The 25,173-nt window shown below is 43.9% G+C and overlaps 1 protein-coding gene across 1 annotated transcript in view; it reads left to right on the top strand.

Moving 5' to 3' along the window:
• LOC144269580 (calcium-activated chloride channel regulator 1-like) overlaps positions 1-25,173 on the top strand; it is a 36,220-nt gene that overhangs the window by 4,142 nt on the left and 6,905 nt on the right. Inside the window, exons 4-11 of the mRNA XM_077825361.1 lie at positions 160-277; positions 3,873-4,050; positions 10,359-10,586; positions 13,387-13,611; positions 14,545-14,722; positions 16,229-16,335; positions 23,926-24,156; positions 24,715-24,985. Of these exons, the coding sequence (XP_077681487.1) occupies positions 160-277; positions 3,873-4,050; positions 10,359-10,586; positions 13,387-13,611; positions 14,545-14,722; positions 16,229-16,335; positions 23,926-24,156; positions 24,715-24,985 (1,536 nt within the window). The remainder of the gene's footprint in view (positions 1-159; positions 278-3,872; positions 4,051-10,358; positions 10,587-13,386; positions 13,612-14,544; positions 14,723-16,228; positions 16,336-23,925; positions 24,157-24,714; positions 24,986-25,173) is intronic.

Here is a 25,173-nt window from a genome sequence, read left to right as displayed (position 1 = left end):
AGCCGGATCCCACAGTGAGTCCTGTGTGGGCACAGGGGTAAGTCCAAGCAGAGACAATTGTAGGATTGGGCCTAAATTTGTTTAAATGATCTATGGAAATATAAAGTAAACTTTAAAGTGTTGTATTTAGAATTCACAAATGATCCTATTCTTCCCCAGCTAAAGTTTTTGTCCATGAATGGGCCCATCTTCGTTGGGGAGTATTTGATGAATATAATAACGATGCACCTTTCTATGTGTCTGTAAACTCTGGAACAGGAAGTGTTGAAGCAACTAGGTAACAATGTTTTATATTTTATCTTCAGCTGATGAAATTTTAAATACCTCAGTGATACTTGGCACATACTGGTTATCTGTGTTCAGTCTGTACTTTGAGCCCCGTGCGAAAAGTCTTTAATCCTTGTGTCATAAATATAAAGGGAAGGGTAAACCCCTTTGAAATCCCTCCTGGCCAGGGGAAAGCTCCTCTCACCTGTAAAGGGTTAAGAAGCTAAAGGTAACCTCGCTGGCACCTGACCAAAATGACCAATGAGGAGACAAGATACTTTCAAAAGCTGGGAGGAGGGAGAGAAACAAAGGGGTCTGTGGGTCAGTCTATAGTCTGTCTTTGTCGGGAATAGACCAGGAATGGAGTCTTAGAACTTTTAGTAAGTAATCTAGCTAGGTATGTGTTAGATTATGATTTCTTTAAATGGCTGAGAAAAGAATTGTGCTGAATAGAATAACTATTTCTGTCTGTGTATCTTTTTTTGTAACTTAAGGTTTTGCCTAGAGGGGTTCTCTATGTTTTTGAATCTAATTACCCTGTAAGATATCTACCATCCTGATTTTACAGGGGGGATTTCTTCATTTCTATTTACTTCTGTTTTTATTAAATGTCTTCTTGTAAGAAACTGAATGCTTTTTCATTGTTCTCAGATCCAAGGGTTTGGGTCTGTGGTCACCTATGCAAATTGGTGAGGCTTTTTATCCAACATTTCCCAGGAAAGGGGGGGTGCAAGTGTTGGGAGGATTGTTCATTGTTCTTAAGATCCAAGGGTCTGGGTCTGTAGTCACCTAGGCAAATTGGTGAGGCTTTTTACCAAACCTTGTCCAGGAAGTGGGGTGCAAGGTTTTGGGAAGTATTTTGGGGGGAAGGACGCGTCCAAACAGCTCTTCCCCAGTAACCAGTATTAGTTTGGTGGTGGTAGCGGCCAGTCCAAGGACAACGGGTGGAATATTTTGTACCTTGGGGAAGTTTTGACCTAAGCTGGTAAAGATAAGCTTAGGAGGTCCCCACATTTGTACCCTAGAGTTCAGAGTGGGGGAGGATGATGAAATTTTAAATCCCTCAGTGATACTTGGCACATACAGGTTATCTGTGTTCAGTCTGTACTTTGAGCCCCGTGCGAAAAGTCTTTAATCCTTGAAAGTCTTGTTCATAGGATTAAAAAAGAAGATTATACAATAATGTTTAACTAACAATATTGCTGCCTACAGATCAGTCTCATTGCATTATCACTATCATTTTGTAATGTGTCACATTTTTATTACTAAATGAGCTTTTAATTTAGGTGCAATTTATAGGTGCAATTTAGGTGCAAATTTTACAGATTTGAGTTACCTTCTCTACATTTTGATTTACCATGGCTTTATCAAATAGCAGTTAGCATGTAGTAAATAAGAATGTTTTCTCAAGTTCCTCGGGGGGGGGGGTGATCCTTGAAATTTCAAAACATTCTTACTAGTTCATGTTTAGTGTTATCTAAATATTAAAAAGGGACATGGTCAAAGTGCACACCCCATTATTGCCATGTTATAGTGCTATTACTATTTTATGATAATGTTCTCTAAATTCTGCATATTTAAGTGGTGTTTTTAAAATGTACAGTTCTGTCAATGAGAAACAAAAAAACAGAGTGAGACTGGATATCTCAGAGGGTTGGAAATGGGATACAGAACTTTTCACCTCTCAGGCACTGATCTGAACTGGAACCAGTTTGGTAGTGCCTTAAACCCATCACTATCAGCCAGTCACTTGTTGACCACTGTGAAATGAATTGGTGTTTTCAGTCCAATTCCTAATGGACAAGTATCAACATCACCAAACTTCTGAACTGCAATTGGCACTCCAATTGGCAATCACCACTGAAGGAGACTGCGACAGGGCTCCCTGCTCCGCCCTTTCAACCACCTCAAACTGGCTGGACACTTTCCAGATTTATAAGCATGAGTGTGTTATTTATTAGGACCCTTCCACCAGTTCATCAGTACAGCCTTGGGCAGCAACATACCAGTGTATGTAAACTTCCCCATAGCCCACTCTCTGGTGTGGCAGAGGAAAAGATCTCCTCAGCTTCTGTATCTCCTGGCATCCTCCCTCTTGTACTTCCGTCCTGCCTCTTAACTACTCCCAGCTGATGGATTGATTGCTCTCATTAGCACATCAGCCCTGTGTCTAATTAAGCCATTGAGCACCCATCTCCCAGTTAAGTCCACTCCAGGGGGAATAGATAGTACCTTAGTGATCAGAGTCTTGGGTGAGCTATAGCCTTAGAACTCTGTCCCAGAGGCAGTGATTGAATGGGCATGGAGAATGTAGTACCAGTTGACCTCAGGAGAGGGTCTTTCATGTCTGGATTGATGCATATTGATGGAATAGTGGAGGCACTTGCATTGTTATTCTTCACATAGATGGTGTTTGACACACAATCTGTAAATAACCCCGCCCACATTCCACCCCCTGATCCCCTCCTGCTTCCAGCCGCGCTCTGTTGTGACTCTTCCTTCTCATGTAGCCGGGGCCCAGGACCAGAACCAGGGGGGACCTGGGGGCCATAGCCCTCCCACTTTTTGAAAGTGAACGGGCCTGGCCGGACCGCATCCCTTCCCCTCCTCCTCCCCCCTCAAGCCCCAACCCCGTCCAGGCCAGCACGGAGTCCAGCCAGGGAGACCAGACAGCTGTGGGAAGCCATGGCAGACCTGCCCAGGGTGCGGGGGGGAGGCTGAGAGCAGCCCTCAGCCCGAGTCTCGGCTGCCTGGGAGAGGAGGAGGGTCTGTGACGCCGCACCAGCTCCCTACAGCTGCCCGCACGGTTCTCCCCAACCCGGGAGGGGCCTCAGAGTTGCAGCCTGGCCACAGTAAGAGCTGCGCAGGCAGCTAAGAGGAACCATGGACCCTCCACCTGCCCATCCGGCTCTTATAATGGCCAGGCTGCGGCTCTGAAGCCCCACACCCTGGCTGGAGCCAGGTCGGGGAGAGCTGCGCAGGCAGCTGTGCGGAGCCTGGGACCCTCCGCCTGCCCAGGTCGGGGGGCCTGTGACACAGGCCGGAGGCTGTTTCCGCCTCCAGCTTGGGTGGGAGCCTCCGGACCTCCCATTCTTGCCCTGGGGTTGGTGGGGGCTGGCCTGCAGCCAGAGACTCCAGGCGGCTGGAGCCGGTACTCGTGTCGCCTGCCCACCTGGAGCTCTGGGAGGGGAAGGTGCGCTGCCCACCCACTGTGCTGGGGGGCTGTGTTCAGCTGCCTACTAGCCTGGTTGCCTGCCATTCTGGGGCTAGGGGCTGCGCTGCCTGCCTGCCCACCGGGCACTCCAGGACTGGCAGGGAGAGGTGCTCGAGTGGCCCGGGGCTGGCGGGAGTGGGGGAGCCTCTGCACTCCAGAGGGGGAAGGTGGGCAAGAGGGGTGGGGCCCCAGGCAGAAAAGGCGAGGTGGCCCAGGAGCTAGCTAGCCTCCCCAAGACCGTGGTTCACCCACTGCCCATGGTGTCTAACTAATGCCAGTCATGTTTGGAGGCTTTGGGCCTACAATGATTCAAATAATAAATAACAGATTCTTATTTGTTGATTATATGTGGCTTGTTAGCTAAGCCTCTTTCTATCTCATCTTCCTTCAGATGTTCAGGTGATATCACTGGTAAATACATAGTCCAAAGCTGCACGGGAAACAGCTGCACGACAAGAGAATGCAAATATGATCAACAGACAAAGCTGTATGAAGCTGGATGTAAATTTGTACCAGATAAAACACAAAATGCCCTAGCATCTATAATGTACATGCAAAGCCTCCCTTCTGTAAGTATTGTTATTGCTTTTTCACCCAATTGGATAGCCAATATTTGGGGTCTTGTAGGTTGTTTCCATTAGGAGAAACTGATATGTAGTAAAGTATTTCTTTGATGCAATCTGGTTTGTTTACAAAGAATATACATAAAGTCCTGTTACTCTGAAGATAGCAGGAATCAAACAACAGGAGGTACTTTCTTTGTTCACAGTTCCAAGCCTTTTTCCACCCATCACTCTGCCCAAAAAACTTCCCCTCTGCTTTCCGAGCAACATTTCCGGTCCTTCCCTCCCCATGCCCAACATTTGCTGAAGTATTGTGAGGTGAATCCACAGGCTTTCATTAACCTTGTCATTGCCGGGCCTATTTGCCTCATCACCCACCCATCCTGCGTGCACATGCACACACACAAAAAGGATCTTACTTAGGTCTCTGCTTTGCCCTGAAGCTCTCCTCTACTGAGAGACAAAGTCTGTATTTCAGTGAGCAACCCAGTCCTATGCCGGACACAGAAGGAGAAGGTCTGGAGAGAGAGGTATCACCATGAGTTGGGGGTTGATGTCCTTCATGGCATGGAATCATCGTAGAGATGCACGATCCATGACCAGGGTGAATTAATTGCCAAGAAGGTAATATTGGAGTGCCTCCATGGCCCATTTCACAGCTAAGTCCTCTTTTTCTATAATGGAGTAGGCCCCTCTTGGGAACAATTTGTAACTCAGAATGGGATGTTCCTCACCATTAACCACTTGGGAGAAGACAGCCCCGAATCCAGCTTCAGAAGCATCAGTGTGTAGGAGGAATTTCTTGGCTGTATAAAATGGGCTCTGTACAAAGGTGAGCCTTTTGTTGCTGAAAGACCTTCTCACAGGTTTCCGTTCAACGGATCTTTCTCAGGCTGCTGTTCTTAAGCAGATTATTGAGAAAGGCAACAATAGATGAGAACCCTGCTACAAACTGGTAGTCGTATCCTGCCAGGCACTGCCCATGACCTGCTGTGGACACAGACCATGGGAAGTCCCACCTTCAGGGGTCTGACAGACAGCAGCCCCATGACTTCTGGTTGGCTCCCCACCCTATATAAATCTAAGGGGCATTCCAGGAAGTGTCCAGGGAACAGCATGGCTTCTCTGTAGCTGCCATGACTTCTCCCTGCTCCAATCTCAGCTTGATTGGGACTTCACCTTCTGACTTGGACCCCAAAATGTGACTCGGACTCTGACCCTTGGTACTGACTCTGCCTTGGAACCTGAATATGCACTCATCAGCTGCTCTCTATCTCAGATATTGAACCTGGCCCTTGTTGCTGCTAACACCACCTAGCAGAAGGTTCACATGAGCTACAGATAGGCCTTCCCCAGCTTTCTATGGCTTTAAGAGATTGACATTCTGACAGGGCAATGTCCTGATCCTGTCTTCTCTCTGTCTGCAGAGACTCAGGAACCTTAAGTTGTCAAACACCCCAGTGCAGTTTATTTGCATTTGCTCTTCCCATACCCTTACCGATCCATGTACCATCATTATTTACAGTTTCAGTTTCTCCTCAGTTCTCTGAGGAGAGGAGAGGGAAGGGAAGGGATCTCGCTACCCAGAGATCCTTCCTGGTTTTGGCTCTGCTAGTCTGCCTTTCGCACCCCTGCACTGCCTTCCTATGCCTTTTTCTACCTCCTGTGTTAATGGGCCAATTTGCTCATTAGTGCTCCCCCAGCCCATTCTAATCCACTAATTAGGCCCTGTCAAATCCACCCGGGGGGGGGGGGGAATTAATTGCTGTTTGTGTCCAAAGCACTGGCTCAGCTGTTGGTTCCCTCGGGCCCTTGAAGACCATGGGGCTCAGGGTGCCTTTGTTCGATCCCACATCCATTTACTTTGGGAGAAGGATTGCGGCTCCCACTTCTTCTACTCCCTGGAGAAAAAGAAGGGGGCTAAGAAGCATGTCACCTGTTGGCAGAGGATGGCACTCCCTTACAGATCTGGTGGAGATGCATGTGAGGGCCAAGACCTTCTATTCCAGCCTATTCTCTCTGGTCTGACTGACACCGATGCCTGCAGGGTTCTCTGGGATGGAGTCCTGACAGTCAGCGCAGGTGACCAGGGCCGGCTGGAGCTGCCTCTCACTCTGACCAAGTTCTCAGAAGCCCTCCATCAGATGCTCACTAATAAATCTCCAGATATGGACGGGCTGACTGTGGAGTTCTACCGCGTGTTCTGGGACGTCCTCAGTCCAGACCTTGCCATCATCTGGGCTGAGTCCTTTGGAAGTGGGGTGACTCTCCTGTTGTGCAGGCAAGCTGAACTCATCTTGCTACCCAAGAAGAGAGACCTCTGTGACCTTTGGAATTGGCATCCCATCTTGGTTCTGATCATGGACTACAAGGTCATTGCAAAGGCCATCTTGCTGCGGTTGGGGTCCGTGCTGGTGGATGTGGTCCACCCCACCAGACCTGCCCCATCCCAGGCAATGCTATCTTCAACAATCTTTATCTGGTCCGGGACCTCCTTGAGGGAAGGTGTAGGGATGGTCTGTCGTTTGCCGTCCTGTCCCTTGACCAGGAGAAGGTGTTTGACAGGGTGGAACACGGTTATCTCCAGGACATCTGTGGGCATTTGGCTTCAGGCCCCAGTTTGTGGGTTTTCTCCAGGTCCTGTATGCCTCCGTGGAGTGTCTGGTCAGGCTCAACTGGACTCTGACCAAACCTGTCAGCTTTGGGCAAGGGGTGTGTCAAGGATGTCCACTGTCAGGCCAGCTGTACACTCTGGCCATTGAGCTCTTCCTCTGTCTCCTCTGTAGAAGGTTAACAGGGTGGGTGCTCTGTGAGCCAGAGTTGCAGGTGGTCCTGTCAGCGTATGCTGATGACATACTCCTCATGGTCCAGGACCTGACTGACCTGTCGCAGGTTGGAGACCCGCCAGGCTATCTACTCGGTGGCCTTCTCCACTCCAGTCAACTGGGTCAAGAGCTCTGGCCTGGTGGTCAGGGACAGATGGTAGCGAGTTCTCTCCCACCCGTGATTCAGGTTATTCAGTGGAGCGTGGGGACGCTGCTCTATCTGGGCATTTATCTTGCCGCCACCCATCCCTCTCCACTAGAGAATTAGCAAGATTTGAAGGGCAGAGTGGCTGAGCAGCTGAGGAGGTGGACAGGACTGCTCCAGTGCCTTTCCCTATCAGGGAGGGCACTGGTGCTCCACCAGCCGGTACTGTCCATGCTCTGGCACCGGCTCAACATCCTGAGCCCGGTCCTGGATATCCTGGCCCGGCTCCAGAGGTTAGCTCTGGAATTCTTTTGGCCAGGACTGCTCTGTGTCTCTGTGGGGGGGTTGAGTCTTCCCCTGGAGGGGGAAGGACAGAACCTGTTCTTCCTTTGCAGTCAGGTCCATCTCCTCCACCTCCAGGCCCTGCATAGACTCCTTTATGCTGCAGTTAGTTCAGCATGGAGCATGTTGGTGCACGCCTTCCTTCACCACATCTGAGTGCTCCAATGTGACTGACAGCACTTTTATCTGCATCCAATGGGTCTTCCGCTAGACTCTACCAGGGTTTCCTCCAGACCTGGAAGCTGGTTTCGGTGACCAGGTCAGTGGTGGCCACCGGCAGATCTCCTCACAGAGGCCCTGCTGCACAACCCCCTAACTTGGTGTGCAGGAGGCGGAGTCCCACTTGGTGCGCCAAAGGTTGGTCCTGGCAGGAACAACCAGACTTGGAGACCTTTTGGACTATGACCGGGGGGACTGGGTGGATCCCCTGGCACTTGGCCAGCGCTCTCCACCCCTCATACTCTCCAGCGTGTACTCCAGGAGGTGTATCTTATCACCCGCCTCTCGGTTTTTCCTTAAGCGGGTCCTGCGGGAGGGTGCTCCCCGCCCGCCCGCCCCAGACCCTCCAGAACTTGTTATTGGTCCCCTGCCCTGCGAGCTCCCCCACCGACCCCACACCACCAGCACAAGTCCTGTAGTTTCTGTGCCACCAGGCAGGACCAGGCCCACAGAGATATCCAATGAGTTTAAAATGGCCACCTTGCCACAGGCATAAACCTTGCTATTGGAGGCATAATCCCATGCTGTCGCTGCGTCTAGCCCACAGTAGGCAGCCTGTGGTCTGTCCTGGTCAAGTAGGTGATGGGTAAGACTGCTCAGTGCTCTGGCGGCCACCGTGCTACCCCTGCCACCCATTGAAAAATTTCAAGAAAAGTCACTGGATCATCTTAAGTCCCCATCTTCATGAATCTGACGGGTACCAGGGCCCAGGCCAGGTCCATGTCCACCAGACCCATGGCAGAAGCTTGGCGACTGTGGGAAGCTGCAGTCAGGTAATGCCCTGTTGCACCAACCTTTGTTGCTGTTGCTGCTGAGCAGCTAAGTCTCAAGTCAGTTGCTGCTACTGAGGGGCCAGTTGCTGTGGGATCTGCTGTTGCTGCTGGTGTTGGTGGGTGTTTTGCTCCACCGTTGATTTCAGTAATTGCTCCATGTCCATACTGCTGGGGAGTCTCTTCCTTATGTGTGTGGGTTTTTTTGTTTTTTTTAAATGTCCTGACCTCTTCCCTTTCCCCCGGTGCTAGATCTCTGTCTGCATTCTTCCCCAAGTTCGTTCTGAATGGGCTGCCCCCTTGTGGCCCTTCAGGGTATGATTCATCCAGCTGCAGGTCTCTAATGATATTTTGCTATGTCTACGAGGTCCAAAGTAGTATTGCTTTTGCCCTCTGGCCAAGGCTCACTTGAGTCCTGCCCCTTCCACAGAAATCAGGGGGAGGGATAGCTCAGTGGTTTGAGCATTGGCCTGCTAAACGCAGGGTTGTGAGTTCAATCCTTGAGGGGGCTGTTTGGGATCTGGGGCAAAAATTGGGGATTGGTCCTGCTTTGAGCAGGGGGTTGGAGTAGATGATCTCCTGAGGTCCCTTCCAACCCTGGTATGCTATGATCCTAAAACAAGAGAAAAAATACAACTCAGAACAGAGTTGTCCAATGAAACTTATGTGGGACCCAGCCTTTCTATTCAAGGCTTATCTCCAAACAGTTCTTGCTTCTGCTGATCCCCCAGGATCTGGTTGTCCCTTCTAACAGGAGCTTGTCAGGCCAGCAAGCTGGCTCAGACTCTGATCTGCAACCAGGCTTCTCTCTGGAGAAGCGGAGTTCTGCTCTCCTTCCTGGGCAGCCCTGAGTTTAGCTAAGTTTCCTTTTATCTCCTCTCTCCATGCCTGACATTTGCTGCTGGTGTAGTAGGGTGGGGCCAACTGGGTCCATAGGTTCTCATTAAGCCTTTCATTGCCAGTGTGGGGCCTATCTGTTCCATCACAGGGTATGGAAATACCCTGACATTGTGGAAACATTTGCTCCCTTTTGGGTCAGATAACAAAGTTACCCAGGTGGGGCATTTTCTGTTACAATATTGAGAAGGTTTATTCCTTTGTGACAGTCTAATCCTGTGATGTGCTAAACTCCCACTAAAATGTATGGATATTGAGTGTGCTCAGCAACTTGCTAGAGGCACGCTGCACCTTACTTCCGAAGCTTTGAAAATATTTTATGGGTTGAATTCTGCCCTGCTAGGAAAAGCAAAGGGGAACAGACACAGCGAGCTATTCATCCTCTTTAAAAGTATTCCTGCCAGCCAGGAAGATCAGAGGGTTTTTGCTTTGAAATTTTTTCCCCCTTGTGCATGATTTTCCCCTGGCAGAGTGTGTTATGTCCCAGGTGAGTTAGAGCCTTATGTATCAATGCTCTGAGACTCCATGGTATCTACATAACTGTGAACTTTACTGATGATGTCTGATTTGCCAGGGCATCCTTAAAAACAGTGATTAAATACAGGTATGTCTACATTGCAATCAGAGGTATGATGGAAGCTCAGGTACGCATATTGGTGCTAGCTTTAATCTAGCTAGTGAGGCTAAAAATAGCAGCGAAGACATGGTGGCATGGACACTGGTGCAGGCTAGCAATGTGAAGTATATATCCAGGGTTCTGGGTAGGTTTGTACAGCCCATGCTGCCACATTTTTACTGCTATCAGTAGAGACACTAGCTGGATTAAAGACAGCATGTGTATGCCTGCCTGAGCTTCACTCATACCTCTGATTGCAGTGTGGACATACCTGTGTAACTCCTGAGACAGATTCTTGGGGAACGCTCTTCTTTGATGACTTTTTCCAAGGTCCAGGACATAGAAGGATTTTATTCTCTATAGCCCTTAGAGCAGGCAAAGAATTTCTGTATTTGTGGTTGTGGTGAGACATGGAAAAATAGTAAACTGGGATTTGCTACTACATGTGTTCACTTGCTTTTTTCAATAATTTTTCTTCTCTACCAATTGGCTTTTTTTAGGTGGTTGAGTTCTGTGATCGAAGTACTCATAATGAAAAGGCTACAAATATGCAGAACAAAATGTGCAACTACCACAGCACATGGGAAGTAATTATGAACTCTCCTGACTTCAATAACACCTCTCAAATAAATAGCGCAAGTCCTCCATTTGAGACCTCCTTCTCATTGCTGCAGACCAAAGACAGAGTCGTCTGTCTAGTACTTGATGTTTCTGGGAGCATGAGTGGGGTAAGAATAAACATATAAGTTCTTATTTTTAGCAGAACTGCTTAGAAACAGTTAGGCAGTTATAAAACTATGTGGTGTATATATATGACAATATTTTCCTTTGTCAATATTTCAGTAACCATCCTTTATTCTTTAAGAAAAAACTGAGGCCACTATTTCTCCCATTATACATATTTAGGGATTGCTAAAAGGAAACTCATCAAATTCCTAAAAATGATATGCCAGACTTGGTCTCTTTTTCTTTACAAAAGATAACTTTTGCTCCTCTTTTTAGTTTCAGATCCAGAATGACAGAACCACTGTACTTCCCCAAAACAGAAAATATATCATAGATGGAAGTTTCATGATATTATTCATATGTGACTCTCTCAAATTATTTTAAAAATCAATATATGTCACTAGGTATAGCAAAATAAAAATGAAATACCTTTCCTCATAATCATTCATCCTAATGAGTCAAAAATTTGGGTTGTCATAAAGTGATGCTGGATTAACCAGGGTGAGGCTTTTTTTTTTATTTAAACTTAACACAATTCTCTTCTTGTAAAGGCTGCTTCAGGTGATATGAGCCTTTAAAGAGACTCTCAATCTGTTTAGGGCCTCAAATTTATCATTCTTAAAGTAAATCCAATATAACCTCCCTGAATAAGGTGTGTTCATATGTATAAATAGCACGTAGAAGTGAGAGTCATATGATAAGTTTGCCACATTTTTTGCAGTTTATCCTGTACCTTTTCAAGCTTCACCTGCCTTCTGCCCATAAATCCATCCCCTCAGGTTTTATTCGTACATTCCAAACCACTACCCAGCTTCCAAGAGCTATTTTTTATATGAACCTCTGATGTATTCTTTCCCTAATATACAGAATTTCCTCATCCCTAATGTATTTGTTTCAAACATTCAATCCTGAGCTAGTGACAACGTCTGTTCTCAAATATGTTACAACTTTCAAGTTTGATATATCTCAAACCTTCAGGGCTAGAAATAGGACCTTCCCACCAGTATATCTCTGGGAAGAGAAGATCCTCAGCTTCCCTGTGGGAGGCACAACATCCTTTTGTGCCCTGGAGAGGCCCCAGATATCTCGCTTTAAAATGGTGGCATCTTTACGTCTGGAAAAAAACTTCTGTAATTTTTAGAAGACTTTATGAGCCCTCTGTGGGTTGAATAATGATAACAAAGGCACCTGGCTTTACAGGTGGAGGGATACAAAGTAGTCCCAATATAAAAAAATTAAAATCTCTCTAAAACATTCTAAAAATGCTTTTTTCTGTCATACCAAATATAGTCACTCAAAATTTCATCATCAAGAAACAACATTAGAATCTCCAGTTCATGCTATATCACACTATCATGTACTCCATATATATGATTATATGGTATAAATAAGAGTTCTACTATAGCTTTCTTTAAAATACTAATATTTTAGGTCTTCAGTTCAACAATCAACACAACTCCACTGAGGAGCCAAATGATGAAGTTTTGATAAAAAAATCTTAGGCTTATGGTATGGAATTTGCAAAGGATGGTGTATGGTATCCATCTTCTTTCTCAGAAAGATAATTTATGGGGCTTAAACAGGTTGTGAGTGTCTCTTAAAATATTTGACACAAACCCACAATAATGAATCCAATGAAAATGCACAGGAAGATGTTTAAAATGGCACATGGCGTATTTCTGTGGCCTACAGGGTACTATATAATGTTTTATATGCTTTCAGTTTTGTAATTCAGTATTTCTCAATATCAAATCATAATTTAATTTTCTTTGGGACAAAGAAAGATATGGATTTCAAATAAGTGATGTATTTTGTGATGAGCTACAGTTGAGCAGAATGGAATTCAGAGGTCTTGAAAGTAAAGTACTAAACACTGTCTGAAAGCAGGTACCTTTTCCCTCTAGAGATAATACTTCAAATTCTAGATCACAAGTGAAAATGAATGTGGTGTTCTCTAATGATTATTTATACCCATCTCACAACCAAATGTTTTGATACAGCTGGCATTCCTTCTTCTGGAGAGATTTCAGATTGGAAAAGCTTATGTAGACTAGTACTATGAGCATTTTACTGTCATTAGCATCAAATTCACCCCAAAGCTATTAAGTGGCAAACATGTACTAGATTTCCAGAGATAAAAGATATAAATCAGCCCATCCCTTAATCTTAATATAGGAGAGGAAGAATATCCTTAACTAGATCAAGAATAATGACAGCTAGTTTTATAGAGAAAGGAAAGCTTCCAAGGGTAAACTTTCTCAGCTGGTTTTCAGCAATCTGTTCAAATATTTACATTTAAAATAAATTCTTTCACTGAAATTACCAAATTTTCAAAATGCCAGGAAACTGTGAAATAGAGGGGCTATCCTAATTCATAGGTAGGTTGAGTACTGTTCTCTGAGGCTGCAGCAATTTTCTTAAAACAATGTGAAAGAAAAACCCGTATTTGTGAGGAATATCATCACATTATTAGAATGCTGTTTGGCTGACACAGTTATATATCTCCTAGATGTTTCAATATGCAGATACCCTTCCATGAAAGCAGAACATAGTGTACATCTCCACTGGCCTGGAAAGAATATGCCGGGGGATGATGTGTAAGGTAGTTTGGGGTACCCAGATATTGGGTATCTGTCTAATTTTCTATATTTTCCCCTCAAATCTCTCATCTACTCTATGGCAGGTACATTCCCATTTATCGGTACAAACTGAACAACATTAATAATTGCTGTATTCTTGCTTTTTGCAATCTCTCTTGAAAAGCCTTGCTAGTTCTAAGTACATCCCTTTCTTCACCTGCAGAATAACCGCATTAAACGTCTTTACCAAGCTGCGGAGATATTCCTGCTACAGATTATCGAAATAGGTTCCTGGGTTGGAATTGTCACATTCCATTCTACAGCACAAATTAAAAGTAATCTACAACAAATAGTCAGTGATAATGTACGCCAGAATCTTATCGCACACCTGCCTACATCAGCTGGTGGAGGAACTAACATCTGCAAAGGAGTACGCGAAGGATTTGAGGTGAAGGAGAACTTGGGGGGGAATGTATCCTGGAATGCAGTGATAATGAAATGGAATTAGGAGGAGAATAGTGAGTAGGAGTAGGGAGGTGATATCACCTCTATGTACAGCAGTACTGAGATCATTACTGGAATACTGACTCTGGTATCCACAAAGGGGATGGGGAAACTGGAAGGGGTTCAGAAAGACAGCTACAAGAACAATTAGAGGTTTCTAAAATGTGTTTTATAGTGAGAGGCTTAGGAAGCTCAATCAAGTTAGGCCCTGAAACTGCTCCTATTGAGCTAAGAAATTAACAAGGCCCTGTTATGTTTATACTAGCAAAAAAATAAGATTGCTTTGAGAAAATCTTACAAGAATGCTTTGCCAGAATCTCAAGGAATTGTGCAGAAGATCAAAATCATATAACTTCTCATATAGAAAATCCAAATTTTGTTTATTTTAACATTGGTTTAAGCATGGTTTTATTCTGAAACGGGGTTATGTAAAATGACACCTTCATGCTTCATGATTTCTCAAGTTACTTTCCAGAACAGAACTGTATTAAAGATAATTTTCCATAGTTTCAATGGGCATGGACAGGCTTCCACATGCCCTGTGCATATGCTGTCATTGGCTGCAGGACCTGGAGTGGGGGCCGGCAGACACACGTTACTACTACTTGGCATACTGTAAGGAGTGTGCCACCCTTAGACACCTCTCCTGTGAACCATCCTGCCCTGTACAGGCAGTGTAATTCAGACTCCTTCAATTCAGCTGTTGCCACATGACACAGCCTCCTACACCAGCACAATTCACACTTGTAAGGAAAAGATTTTGCTTTAAACTTGAACTTTAAGAGTTTCTCTTGATGTAGACACTGCCTGTGTTATAGCAGCTAACATTTACAATAAAGTCCTATGGCTAATACCTGAAATTTTCTTATCAATTCAGGTGATTAAACAAAAATACTCTAATCTTGATGGTTCTGAACTTGTACTGCTGACGGATGGAGAGGATTCAGGTATGAGCAGTTGCCTTACGGAGGTAGAAAACAGTGGATCAATCATTCACACCATTGCCTTAGGGCCAAGTGCTGCTCCACAACTAGAACAATTTTCAGACATGACAGGTAAGTAAGTTTATAAACTAATCCTACTTTTGGCATGCACGCCTTAAGCAGGACATGTAAAACTAGAGTGGTTTACAGCTTGTAATATGAAAAGAAAATAAGGTCAGCTAATTCCAATCATAGTTACAGAATGTTTATTTTCAGCTGAATAAACACAACAATATTGGGAGCAATTGTTTATCTTTATCTGTTCTTGCTTTAAAAAAACTGTATCCTGATAACACCCTGCGAAATAGCAAGGTTTGATAATTATGTTACTGGAGGATGTTCCTCTAAACAAAAAGATAAGCTCCTGTTTAAGTGATTAACATTTTATTTCTGAGGTTTACTTAGCAGTAATATGCAAATCTATTAATGTCCTAAATAGTTAAACAATTACCAACTCACAAATAGTCACAGCTAGAGGGTTCTAGCTGAGGACTTAGCAACCACAGGCTCTACACTTACAACTAGGAGGCTCAGTCAGGTCTGCTTTGGATTTTTGAGTTGGAGCTGCACTGTTACTTTTACCTTCAGCCATTTTAAAGAAAGCCAGATGGGTTCAGGGTGAGGCTGCAGTACAGGGCAACTACCAATGGGAATTCCATGTGTTGATTCAGAATGTAGCTTTACTCTGAATAGTGACTATGTATAAATTGCACCTTCTTAGTCAACAGAGATGCTCATTTTGTGTATTCAGAGTCACATTTTCTTGCTTCAGGGACTTAAATAAGATTGCACTGCTTTTTACTCTTGTTAGCACTGTACAGCCAACATGGCTGTGGAAGAACAACCTGAATTCTGTTCTGGTTTGTGTAGTATAACAGAATAGTTCACTATGTTCTGATCACAGAAACTTTAGTGTGAAATGATTGTATGAGCCAGAAAGAACGCAGCTGGTCTTTCAGAGCCCAGTCTCAGCGGGCAGTGCTCACTGTTTTAAATAAATGGCCAGATTTCCAAAGACACTGAGCACTAGAAGTTCCCATTGGCATTACGGGTGCTCAGCACAAATGAAAAAGAGGCCCGAACGTTATATTTGTAAACTAAGCAGATTTGATCTGAGTCACTGAGAAGCAATAATCTTGGAATTCCACCATGTCATTTTTACAGAGGTGTTTTTCAGAGTGGAATTGCACTTTATAGGTCCATGGCTCAGAGTCCAGACTTACCAAGAACAGCCCATGAGCAAGTGAGCACTGTACTTGATGAAGTGCTACAGGTGACAATTCTTAGTCAGACCAAGCTAGGTGGAGTTAAAAAGTGAACAGATGGGATCATTTCCCAGGTCAGACTTGCTTTTTGCAGGAACTCTCTGGGTGTTTGTATTAATTGATTCCTCACCACACAGTGGTTCCTTCCTGCACTTATTTTGAGATGAATAAAGGATAATAAAAGATCAAAATTTGATTTATCAAACTAACACTGTGCTCTATAGCAACAGCTAAACAAACATAATGCACATAACAAAAACCTACTGTTTTACAGTAAATGACTATTGTGATTATTTTAACCATCACATTTCAGGAGGCTTAAAGTTGTATGCCACAGATACAGTTGATTCCAATGGCCTAATTGATGCATTCAGTGGAATTTCATCAGGAAGTGGAAATACTGCTGAACAGTCTATTCAGGTCTGAGTTTCAAATTTTGTTTGTTTTTTCACATTATTAATCAGTTACTGATCAATTAAGAGTAATTTTAGTAGTCTCTAATCTTAACTATTGCACTGCCAGTGACTGATCTTAAAATATAAACTGATATTTGGAAATGGCAGTGGGAATTTTTGTGTTTGTGTGTGTGTGTGTGGTCTGTTATTAACAATAAAATGAAACAGATAGTGAAACAAAGAAAATTAAAATTTCTCACAATTAGCTAATGCAAAGGGACTTATATAGATAGAGGTAGTCAGAAATACCATAGTATGTGTGACAGGTTTCAGAGTGGTAGCCGTATTAGTCTGTATCAGCAAAAACGAGGAGTACTTGTGGAACCTTAGAGACTAACAAATTTATTTGGGCATAAGCTTTCATGGGCTAAAACCCACTTCATCAGATGTATGGAATGGAAAATACAGTAGGCAGGTATATATACTCAGTACATGAAAAGATGGGAGTTGCCTTACCAAGTGGGGGGTCAGTGCTGACGAGACAATTCAATTAAAGTGGAAGTGGGCTTTTCTCAACAATAGAATATGTGTATGTGTATGTTTGTAAATAAGTGATCTTGTCTTCCAGAGAATAGTTACTATACTAACGTTATCAATAATGAGGAAACTATCTTAACTGCTTCTCTTCTAAACAATAGATGACATTTTGATTCCCAGCTTTCCTGACATGTCTCATGATCTATTTCAACTCAGTGACGATTTCTTCAAAATAATTGAGGCTAGTAGTACTGAGTTATCCCCTCCTCCTATTTCTACCATAGCTCTTGGGTTGTGCTATTTATAACTTATCATAGAATCATAGAATAAAAGGGTTGGAAGGGACCTCAGGAGGTCATCTAGTCTAACCCCCTGCTCAAAGCAGGACCAATCCCCAATTAAATCATCCCAGCCAGGGCTTTGTCAAGCCTGACCTTAAAACTTCTAAGGAAGGAGATTCTACCACCTCCCTAGGTAACGCATTTCAGTGTTTCACCACCCTCCTAGTGAAAAAGTTTTTCCTAATATCCAACCTAAACCTCCCCCACTGCAACTTGAGACCATTACTCCTTGTCCTGTCCTCTTCTACCACTGAGAATAGTCTAGAACTATCCTCTCTGGAACCACCTCTCAGGTAGTTGAAAGCAGCTATCAAATCCCCCCTCATTCTTCTCTTCTGCAGACTAAACAATCCCAGTTCCCTCAGCCTCTCCTCATAAGTCATGTGTTCCAGACCCCTAATCATTTTTGTTGCCCTTCGCTGGACTCTCTCCAATTTATCCACATCCTTCTTGTAGTGTGGGGCCCAAAACTGGACACAGTACTCCAGATGAGGCCCCACCAATGTCGAATAGAGGGGGACGATCACGTCCCTCGATCTGCTCGCAATGCCCCTACTTATACATCCCAAAATGCCATTGGCCTTCTTGGCAACAATGGCACACTGCTGACTCATATCCAGCTTCTCGTCCACTGTCACCCCTAGGTCCTTTTCCGCAGAATTGCTGCCTAGCCATTCGGTCTCTAGTCTGTAGCAGTGCATTGGGTTCTTCTGTCCTAAGTGCAGGACCCTGCACTTATCCTTATTGAACCTCATCAGATTTCTTTTGGCCCAATCCTCCAATTTGTCTAGGTCCCTCTGTATCCTATCCCTGCCCTCCAGCGTATCTACCACTCCTCCTACTTTAGTATCATCCGCAGATTTGCTGAGAATGCAATCCACACCATGCTCCAGATCATATATGAAGATATTGAACAAAACCGGCCCCAGGACCGACCCCGGGGCACTCCACTTGACACCGGCTGCCCACTAGAGATGGAGCCATTGATCACTACCCGTTGAGCCCGACAATCTAGCCAACTTTCTACCCACCTTATAGAGCATTCATCCAGCCCATACTTCTTTAACTTGCTGACAAGAATACTGTGGGAGACCATGTCAAAAGCTTTGCTAAAGTCAAGAAACAATACATCCACTGCTTTCCCTTCATCCACAGAACCAGTAATCTCATCATAGAAGGCGATTAGATTAGTCAGGCATGACCTTCCCTTGGTGAATCCATGCTGACTGTTCCTGATCACTTTCCTCTCATGTAAGTACTTCAGGACTGATTCTTTAAGGACCTGCTCCATGATTTTTCCGGGGACTGAGGTGAGGCTGACTGGCCTGTAGTTCCCAGGATCCTCCTTCTTCCCTTTTTTAAAGATTGGCACTACATTAGCCTTTTTCCAGTCATCTGGAACTTCCCCCGTTCGCCACGAGTTTTCAAAGATAATGGCCAATGGCTCTGCAATCACAGCCGCCAACTCCTTTAGCACTCTCGGATGCAGCGCATCCGGCCCCATGGACTTGTGCTCATCCAGCTTTTCTAAATAGTCCCTAACCATCTCTTTCTCCACAGAAGGCTGGCCATCTACTCCCCATGCTGTGATGCCCAGCGCAGCAGTCTGGGAGCTGACCTTGTTAGTGAAGACAGAGGCAAAAAAAGCATTGAGTACATTAGCTTTTTCCACATCCTCTGTCACTAGGTTGCCTCCCTCATTCAGTAAGGGGCCCACACTTTCCTTGGCTTTCTTCTTGTTGCCAACATACCTGAAGAAACCCTTCTTGTTACTTTTGACATCTCTTGCTAGCTGCAGCTCCAACTTAACAACTCAGCCCTCACTTTGTTAAATCTCTGCTATGGACCCAGTTTTGCACTTTATCTGAATCATGCACAACAACTAATATAAGTTTGGTCATGGACTACTTAGCTTCTTTGCAATTATATACTGGTCTTGACAAGAACTTAAGAATGGCCATACTGGGTCAGACCAATGGTCCATCTAGCCCAGTAACCTGTCTTCTGACAGTGGCCGGTGCCAGATGCTTCAGAGGGAACGAATAGAACAGGGCAATTTATCAACTGATCCATCGCCTGTCCTCCAGTCCCAGCTTCTGGCAGTCAGAGGTTTAGGGATGCTCAGAGCATGAGGCTGCATCCCTGCCCATCTTGGTGAGTAGCCATTGATGGACCTATCCTCGATGCATTTATCTAATTCTTTCTAGAACCCAGTTATATTTTAGTCTTCACAACATCCCCTGGCAACGAGTTCTACAGGTTGACTGTATGTTGTGTGAAGAAGTACTTCCTTATGTTTGTATTAAACCTGCTGATTATTCATTTCATTGGGTGACCTCTAGTTCTTGTTTTATGTGAAGGAGTAACTAACACTTCCCTATTCACTTTCTCCACACCCTTCATGATTTAATATACCTCTATCATATACTCCCTTAGTCATTTCTTTTCTAACCTGAACAGTCAATCTTTTTATTCTCTTCTTATATGGAAGCTGCTCCATACCCTTAATCTTTTTTTTCCCCCCTTCTCTGTACTTTTTACAATTCTAACATCTCTTTTTTTGAGATGGGGCTATCAGAACTGCACACAGTATTCAAGGGGTGGGCATCATGAATTTATATAGCAGCACTATGATATTTATTTTCTTATTATCTATCCCTTTCCTCGTGGTTCCTAACATTCTGTTAGCTTTTTTGACTGCTGCTGCTCATTGAGTGGATGTTTTCAGATTACTATTCACAATGACTCCAAGATCTCTTTCTTGAGTGGTAACAGCTAATTTAGACTCCATCATTTTGTATGTATAGTTGGGATTATGTTTTCCAATGTGTATTACTTTGCATTTATCAACACTGAATTTCATCTACCATTTTGTTGCCCCAATCACTCAATTTTGTGAGATCCCTTTGTAACTCTTTGCAGTCAGTTTTTTAACGTTTACAGTCAACTATTTTGTATCATCTGAAAACTTTGCCACCTCACCGTTTTACCCCTTTTTCCAGATCACTTACGAATATGTTGAACAGCAGTAGACCAGTACAGATCCCTGGGGAACTCTGCTGTTTACCTCTCTCCATTCTGAAAACTCACTATTTATTCCTACCCTTTGTTTCCTGTCTTTTAACCAGTTACTGATCCAGGAGAGGACCTTCCCTCTTATCCCATGACTGCTTACTTTGCTTAAGAGCCTTTGGTGAGGGACCTTGTCGAAAGCTTTCTGAACGTCCTCATACAGTATAGGCACTGGATCACTCTTGTCCACAATTATCATAGAATCATAGAATATCAGGGTTGGAAGGGACCTCAGGAGGTCATCTAGTCCAACCCCCTGCTCAAAGCAGGACCAATCCCCAACTAAATCATCCCAGCCAGAGCTTTGTCAAGCCTGACCTTAAAAATTTCTAAGGAAGGAGATTCCACCACCTCCCTAGGTAACGCATACCAGTGTTTCACCACCCTCCTAGTGAAAAAGTTTCTCCTAATATCCAACTTAAACCTCCCCCACTGCAACTTGAGACCATTACTCCTCGTTCTGTCATCTGCTACCACTGAGAACAGTCTAGAGCCATCCTCTTTGGAACCCCCTTTCAGGTAGTTGAAAGCAGCTATCAAATCCCCACTCATTCTTCTCTTCCACAGACTAAACAATCCCAGTTCCCTCAACCTCTCCTCATAAATCATGTGTTCCAGTCCCCTAATCATTTTTGTTGCCCTCCGCTGGACGTTTTCCAATTTTTCCACATCCTTCTTGTAGTGTGAGGCCCAAAACTGGACACAGTACTCCAGATGAGGCCTCACCAATGTCAAATAGAGGGGAACGATCACGTCCCTCGATCTGCTGGCAATGCCCCTACTTATACATCCCAAAATGCCATTGGCCTTCTTGGCAACAAGGGCACACTGTTGACTCATATTCAGTTTCTCGTCCACTGTAACCCCTAGGTTCTTTTCTGCAGAACTGCTGCCTAGCCATTCGGTCCCTAGTCTGTAGCAGTGCATGGGATTCTTCCTTCTTAAGTGCAGGTCTCTGCACCTGTCCTTGTTGAACCTCATCAGATTTCTTTTGGCCCAATCCTCCAATTTGTCTAGGGCCCTCTGTATCCTATCCCTACCCTCCAGCTTATCTACCTCTCCTCCCAGTTTGGTGTCATCTGCAAACTTGCTGAGGGTGCAATCCACACCATCCTCCAGATCATTCATGAAGATATTGAACAAAACCGGCCCGAGGACCGACCCTTGGGGCACTCCACTTGATATCAGCTGTCAACTAGACATGGAGCCATTGATCACTACTCATTGAGCCCAACAATCTAGCCAGCTTTCTATCCACCTTATAGTCCATTCATCCAGTCCATACTTCTTTAACTTACTGGCAAGAATACTGTGGGAGACTGTGTCAAAATTGTTGATCCCCTCAAAGAATACTAATAGAGTAGATTGGTGAGACATGATTCCCCTTTACAGAAGCCATATTGACTCTTGCCCAACATATCACATTCATCTATTAGTCTGATAATTCTGTTCTTTACTAGTTTCAACCAATTTGCCTGGTACTGGAGTTAGGCTTACTGCCCTGTAATTGCAAGGATCGCCTCTGGAGCTTTTTAAAAAACTCAGCATTGCATTAGCTATCCAGCAGTCATATTTATATAGGCTGATTTAAGCAATAGATTACATACCACAGTTAGTAGTTCTGCAATTTCATATTTGAGTTCCTTAAGAACTCTTGGGTGAATACCATCTGGTCCTGGTGACTTATTACTGTTTAATGTATCTATTTGTTCCAAAAACTCCTACACTGGCACCTCAGTCTGGGATAGTTCCTCAAATTTGTCACCTAAAAAGAATGGCTTAGGTGTGGGAACCTCCCTCAGATCCTCTGCAGTGAAGACTGATGCAAATAATGCATTTAGCTTCTCCACAAAGGTCTGTTTTTTCTTGAGTGCTCCTTTAGCACTTTGATCATCCAGTGGCTTCAGTGATTGTTTGGCAGGCTTCCCGCCTCTGATGTACTCAAACAAAACAGGAAGAGGACCAAAACACTGCCATCATGACTAAACAGCGGAGTAAACAGATGTGGTTAGAAACAAAAAGACATGTTTTAAAAATTGGAAGTGAAATCCTACTAAGGAAAATAGAACAGAACAAACCCTTGTAAATCAAGTGCAGAAGTATAATTGGGAAGGCCAAAAAAGAATGTGAAGAGCAGCTAGCAAGAGGGACAAAAACTAACAGCATTTTTTTTGTTTGAGGTAGACATTTCTTTTGAGCCTCTATCTTTGTGTTTTTTAAAAGTTTGCATGCAATTTGAAGGCATTTCATTCCTCTGACTGTTCCTTTTAATTTCCATTTAACCTCCTCATTTTTGTTTAGTTCCCATTTTCAAAGTTAAATGCTGCTGAGGGGGTATCTTTGGTATTTTCTCCCCTACAAGAATGTTAAATTTAATTACAGTATTGGTGCTACTGCCAGGCAGTTCAGCTATATTCACCTCGTGGACCAGATCCTGTGAACCACTTAGGGCTAGTTAAAGACATGCATCTCCCTTTATGGGTTCCTGGACTAGCTGCTACAAAAAGAAATCATTAATGATATCTAGAAATTTTATATTTGCATCCCATCCTGAGGTGACTCATTCCCAGCCAATATGGGGAGAGCTGAAATCCCCCATTATTATTAGGTTCCTGTTTTTGTAGCTCCACTATCACCTCTATTCAGGAGAAAGAAAACAAAATGTTTCTTTATTTTCTGGGCTATTAACAGCTGCTCTTAAAAGACAGTTTATCTCACTTTCTAAGCACTTATATCAATCTCATCACTAGAGTACCGTCTGAACACCTGACTCTCAAATGTCCACTCGGATGCTCTTTGAAATAGCGTTTCAGTATCTAGCTTCCCATTTTTATTCTAAACAGAAAGTTATTTTATTAAAAGGTACTTTTCTATTTGGAGTTTTTTTAATCCCTAAAAGAGAAGTGAGCAAATCTACTGGCAGCCTAGTAGTCCAGTGGGCCACTATAAAACTCATATTGGTAGCTTATCTGTAAATTCTGGTGGCCCACGTGTGCAATACCAATGCTGGTAAAGGAAATCTTGTTTCTGTTCTTGCTGTGTTTTATTATTTCTGTCTCTTCAATTATCATTGCTTTTCTGTTGTCTCTACGTGTGGTTGTATGGTTCTCTTGTTGTGCGATCTTTCTGGAAACAGGCTTAGAGCTGGAGAGGAAATGTAGCACTAATCTCCTGCACAGATGTGATTTGATAGGTAGGTGGATAGACCACATATAACAGTGGAAGGAGATGCTTGGTTACTATACTTTCACATTCTTAAGTAATTGTACTCTGCAAATGGGCATTACTGAAAATGTGCTTAGGCCTTCATCATTCCACTCCCTTCAATGGCTAATCCACGTGGCCCTCATCCTCCTGCTAGTTCCCCATGTGTGGAGGCACAGTGTCAGGAGGCTCCTGCCTCCTGTGCACAACCCTCAGCTCTGCACAGAACAGCAGAGACCTGCTCAGGGGGGTGCCAACAGGCCTGTGACAGCATTAATGCTCCTCTATCCCCTCTTCCAGTAGTGGGCCAGTTATCCACCAGCCAGTCGAGGTGCCCTCTGAATAGACAAAATATTGATTTGTTCTCCCCTTTAAGAGGAAAATGAACCACTTTGAAATTACTGGTATTTTAAGTGTTTATCTGCTAACTTGCCGTAAAACATATTTTATTTGTCTAATAGCTTGAAAGTACAGCTCGGAGTGTCGCAGTCAAGCAGTGGATGAATGGTACGGTGACTATAGATAGCACTGTGGGAAATGACACCTTCTTTGTAGTTACATGGGATCAAAGCACATCTCCACCAGACATTTTACTGAGGGACCCCAAAGGAAAAGAATATAGAACTTCAGGCTTCACAGTTAGTAATCTAAACCTCCGAACAGCTCGACTGAATATATCAGGCACTGCAGAGGTAAAAACTAAACTTTGTTTTATTATTCAAATATGTTAACATTTTCATAGACTAAAATGCACCTTCTCTTTTTAGAAGTTATAAACATATATTCCTAATGAACCAATTTTATCCTTCCTGTAACTCAACTGACTTGCCATGGAAGTCGGTTGTCTGTGCTCTTCCTAATTTTTATTATGCACTGTACACATCCCAAGTACACAAGACGGCCAGACAAAATATTGAATTCAGGGGAAATTAAGCTTGAGGTACATATCTATAATATACAGGTTCTAATCCTTCCAAGAATGTGATAATTCTCAAACATCCACCATTAAAACTGAGCAAATTCAGATATAAGGTTAAATTTAAAAGAAACCAAACATTTGAGAGCATGAAGAATCACAAGTAAGGTATGCAAATTACCTTAGCTGTGGTCCTGTAGCAATACCTTAACTGCCCTGTTTGCCTTGGGAAATCTCCCCTGAACTAAGATAATCATTAACTAAGGGAAACACAAAGCTGCCCTTAGACTAATGAAGTTTTTATATTATATTTTTATATCTATTTGATTTCCAGGTGGGAGATTGGTTATATTGGATTCAAAATAGCCACACAGTTTCTCAAGTCATATCAATGATAGTAACATCTCGAGCAGCATCTTTGACTGTGCCTCCAGTGACTGTGAAAGCCCACATGAATAAGGATACAAACAACTTCCCTCATCCAATGGTGATTTATGCAGAAGTTAGTCAAGGATTTTTGCCTGTTCTTGGTGCAACCGTGATGGCCACTGTTGAACCACAGACTGGATCTGCAGTGGAGCTCAAACTCCTTGATGATGGTTCAGGTAATCTGATTATTACTTTCCTTACATTTTGTCGAGAAATGTATACATTCCCCATTTTGGTTCAGCCATGCCTATGCCATGAGCACAGAACAAGAGGCATCTAGTGGAGGGAGATGGTAACTCTGGTCTCCCCCACAGCTTCAGGATGAGAATAAACTGCACTGGGTCTAAACTGGTGCAGCATGTGT

Source organism: Eretmochelys imbricata, chromosome 8, assembly GCF_965152235.1.
Source record: "Eretmochelys imbricata isolate rEreImb1 chromosome 8, rEreImb1.hap1, whole genome shotgun sequence".
Classification (NCBI taxonomy): domain Eukaryota; kingdom Metazoa; phylum Chordata; order Testudines; family Cheloniidae; genus Eretmochelys; species Eretmochelys imbricata.
Note: the sequence above shows the minus strand (reverse complement) of the source record. Positions and strands in the feature narration are given on the sequence as shown.